Consider the following 3,922-nt stretch of genomic DNA (forward strand, 5'->3'; position numbering starts at 1 on the left):
GACCCACCGATCAGGGGGACGCCGCGGGCGCGGACCGGCAGTTGACGCTATATCAGCCCTCCGATGCCGAGACTACCGTTTCTCCGGAGGCATCACCCGGGCGCGCCCGAGATGGACGGGTCGGACGTGATCGGTCCCCAGCCCAGCCTTCGACTTGGTCGGCTCCGGATGATACGAGGAGGGACGCACCGAGGCCCCGGCCGAGCGGGACCCTGTCAATTCCAGGGGCGGTCCCCGCCCCGAGCATGGTCAGCATGACTCTTCCCCAAGCGATGGGTAAGGGTAAGGCTGCAGAACCACCGTCCGACTCCGGGGAGAAGTCGGGGTCGGCCTTCACTTTCGCCGGCGCCCGAAACCTCATCGAGACGGTGCTGCTGGAGAAGGACCGCAGGCGGGTCCGGGAGATGAGGGTCCCTGACGTTGGGGCTGCCAGCTGCGTCTGTCTCATGTCGGTGAGTGTTCTTTTGGTCGCTTTCATCATTTATAGGCTCTGTTGATCCCCGCCTGACGCCCTCGTTTTTCCTATCTCTTAGCTCGCCCAGTACATGATCCGCCTGGAGGAGTGCTACGAGGAACAGGCGAGGCTTCTGGCGAGGGCCGAGAGCCAACTGAAGGCAGTAGAGGAGGGAGGTCAGGCTGCGGCGGGGAGGACGACCAGGGACCTCGAGATGAGGCTCCAGGTGGCCGAAGAGCGGGCACTCGGCTTCGTCACCCTCGAGAAGCAACTGTTGGAGGCTCAGGAGCAACTCAAGGTTGCCTCGGGTCTCGAGGGCGAGATCAAGAAGGCGGAGGAGCGGGCCGAGAAGCAGTCCCGGAAGGCTGCCGACTACCGGGAGGGGTGGGAGAAGGCCCAGCGGTCAGCCGACAACGCCCGCAACCGAACCCGGTCTCTTGAAGCCAAGCTGGGCGAATTGGAGTCGGCCTTGGAGAAGTTCCGCGCGAGCGACCAGGAGCTTCATTCGCGCCTGGAGGAGGCTGAGGCTGCTCGCATTGCTGCCGAGGCGAAGCACAAGGAGGCTCAGGCTGATCTGCTGAGGGTCTCCTCCGAGGCGGACGACCGGATTGTGGCGAAGATCTTGGAGGCGAAAGCTCAAATTATGGAGCGGGCAGAGGCGGCGCTGGCCGAGAAGAGTGCGGAAATCGGGCGTCAGGCGGTACAGGCTTATCGTCAGTCCGCCGAGTTCACCCGTGATATGTCGGAGGCGGTACAGGCCTATCGTCAGTCTGACGAGTTCGTCCGTGACATGTCGGACGCGGGGTCCGACTCCTTTATCTTAGGCTTCGAGGAAGGCCTGACAAGGGTGTCGGCTAAGTACCCCGAAATTGTCCTGAGTGGGATCTCTCTTCTAGACTCCTCTCCGGCGCCATTGCCCGCTGATTCTCCAACCGCCTCCCTACCCCCTGCGGACGTGCCCGGCGTTCCCGACCCAGAGGTTCCTCCAAGCTGACCTTCTGTATTTTTGTTCTTTTCTTTGTGTGTTGGCGTTTTGCCAAGTTGTATGGGTCTCGGCCCTGAAACAATGAAAGTTAATGCAAATAGAGTTTCTTCATTTCACTTTCGTCCTTCTTCTTTTTAACTCTTGGTAGCGTCTCGGTGACTCCCGACTCTTGAAATTCTTCTGGCGCTAGGCCAGGTATCTGAGGGTTAGGCCTCAGGGAATTCTTCCGGCGCTAAGCCAGGCATCCGAGGGTTAGGCCTCAGGAACTTCTTCCGGCGCTAAGCCGGGCATCCGAGGGTTAGGCCTCAGGAAATTCTTCCGGCACTAAGCCAGGCATCCGAGGGTTAGGCCTCAGGAAATTCTTCCGGCGCTAAGCCAGGCATCCGAGGGTTGGGCCTCAGGAAATTCTTCCGGCACTAGGCCAGGCATCCGAGGGTTATGCCTCAGGAAATTCTTCCGGCACTAGGCCAGGCATCCGAGGGTTATGCCTCAGGAAATTCTTCCGGCACTAAGCCAGGCATCCGAGGGTTAGGCCTCAGGAACTTCTTCCGGCGCTAGGCCAGGCATCCGAGGGTTAGGCCTCAGGAAATTCTTCCGGCGCTAAGCCAGGCATCCGAGGGTTAGGCCTCAGGAAATTCTTCCGGCACTAGGCCAGGCATCCGAGGGTTAGGCCTCAGGAAATTCTTCCGGCACTAGGCCAGGCATCCGAGGGTTAGGCCTCAGGAACTTCTTCCGGCGCTAAGCCAGGCATCCGAGGGTTAGGCCTCAGGAAATTCTTCCGGCGCTAAGCCAGGCATCCGAGGGTTAGGCCTCGGAAACTTCTTCCGGCGCTAGGCCAGGCATCCGAGGGTTAGGCCTCAGGAAATTCCGCTCGTTGGTCGGCCAAGGCTGGCGCAAGCCGAGGCGACCGGTCGGGGCTTCAGGCTAGTCTGCTCCCGGGATGATCATCGGATTAGCCTGGCATCCGAGGGCCAAGCCTCAGGAGATTCCGCTCGTTGGTCGGCCAAGGCTGGCGCAAGCCGAGGCGACTGGTCGGGGTTTCAGGCTAGTCTGCTCCCGGGATGATCATCGGGTTAGCCTGGCATCCGAGGGCCGAGCCTCGGGAAATTCCGCTCGTTGGTCGGCCAAGGCTGACGCAAGCCGAGGCGACCGGTCGGGGCTTCAGGCTAGTCTGCTCCCGGGATGATCATCGGGTTAGCCTGGCATCCGAGGGCCGAGCCTCGGAAAATTTCGCTCGTTGGTCGGCCAAGGCTGGCGCAAGCCGAGGCGACCGGTCGGGGCTTCAGGCTAGTCTGCTTCCGGGATGATCATCGGGTTAGCCTGGCATCCGAGGGTTGTCAGGCCTCAGGAAATTCTGCTCGTTGGTCGGCCAAGGCTGGCGCAAGCCGAGGCGACCGGTCGGAGCTTCAGGCTAGTCTGCTCCCGGGATGATCATCGGGTTAGCCTGGCATCCGAGGGCCGAGCCTCGGGAAATTCCGCTCGTTGGTCGGCCAAGGCTGGCGCAAGCCGAGGCGACCGGTCGGGGCTTCAGGCTAGTCTGCTCCCGGGATGATCATCGGGTTAGCCTGGCATCCGAGGGCCGAGCCTCGGAAAATTCCGCTCGTTGGTCGGCCAAGGCTGGCGCAAGCCGAGGCGACCGGTCGGGGCTTCAGGCTAGTCTGCTCCCGGGATGATCATCGGGTTAGCCTGGCATCCGAGGGCCGAGCCTCGAGAAATTCCGCTCGTTGGTCGGCCAAGGCTGGCGCAAGCCGAGGCAACCGGTCGGGGCTTCAGGCTAGTCTGCTCCCGGGATGATCATCGGGTTAGCCTGGCATCCGAGGGCCGAGCCTCGGGAAATTCCGCTCGTTGGTCGGCCAAGGCTGGCGCAAGCCGAGGCGACCGGTCGGAGCTTCAGGCTAGTCTGCTCCCGGGATGATCATCGGGTTAGCCTGGCATCCGAGGGCCGAGCCTCGGGAAATTCCGCTCGTTGGTCGGCCAAGGCTGGCGCAAGCCGAGGCGACCGGTCGGGGCTTCAGGCTAGTCTGCTCCCGGGATGATCATCGGGTTAGCCTGGCATCCGAGGGCCGAGCCTCGGAAAATTCCGCTCGTTGGTCGGCCAAGGCTGGCGCAAGCCGAGGCGACCGGTCGGGGCTTCAGGCTAGTCTGCTCCCGGGATGATCATCGGGTTAGCCTGGCATCCGAGGGCCGAGCCTCGGAAAATTCTGCTCGCTGGTCGTGCGCCTGTCGCTTGCCGCCCGACGGGATTTCTCCGTGGCCAGCTGCGATCGTGTTTCTCCTCCTCTCCAAGCGTTGCCTGGGGAACACCAGATGGGCATTAAATGCTAATTGAGGGGTTATCTGGGAAATCGGATCGCCAGTTGCTGCTTGCGAGGAGTGTCAGTTAAGCGGCCGCGATACGCGCGTTCTTCGAGGCGGATGCGGCCTGGGCGCGAGCGGAGATACGTGGACCTAGGTGTACAGGCCACCCGGAGTGTCCTGCACAA

General features: G+C 62.2%; 1 protein-coding gene across 1 annotated transcript; it reads left to right on the forward strand.

Moving 5' to 3' along the window:
• Positions 1 to 200: 200 nt before the first annotated feature.
• On the forward strand, positions 201 to 1,378 carry LOC149752770 (uncharacterized). Its single transcript, XM_089925157.1, has 3 exons — positions 201 to 452; positions 534 to 1,312; positions 1,351 to 1,378. The coding sequence occupies exons 1-3, from the start codon at positions 246 to 248 to the stop codon at positions 1,376 to 1,378; spliced, it is 1,014 nt and encodes a 337-aa protein (XP_089781283.1). The 5' UTR covers positions 201 to 245.
• Positions 1,379 to 3,922: the final 2,544 nt, after the last annotated feature.

Source organism: Phoenix dactylifera, chromosome 9, assembly GCF_051530095.1.
Source record: "Phoenix dactylifera cultivar Ajwa chromosome 9, Ajwa_hap1_PhDact_Kaust_v1.1, whole genome shotgun sequence".
Classification (NCBI taxonomy): domain Eukaryota; kingdom Viridiplantae; phylum Streptophyta; class Magnoliopsida; order Arecales; family Arecaceae; genus Phoenix; species Phoenix dactylifera.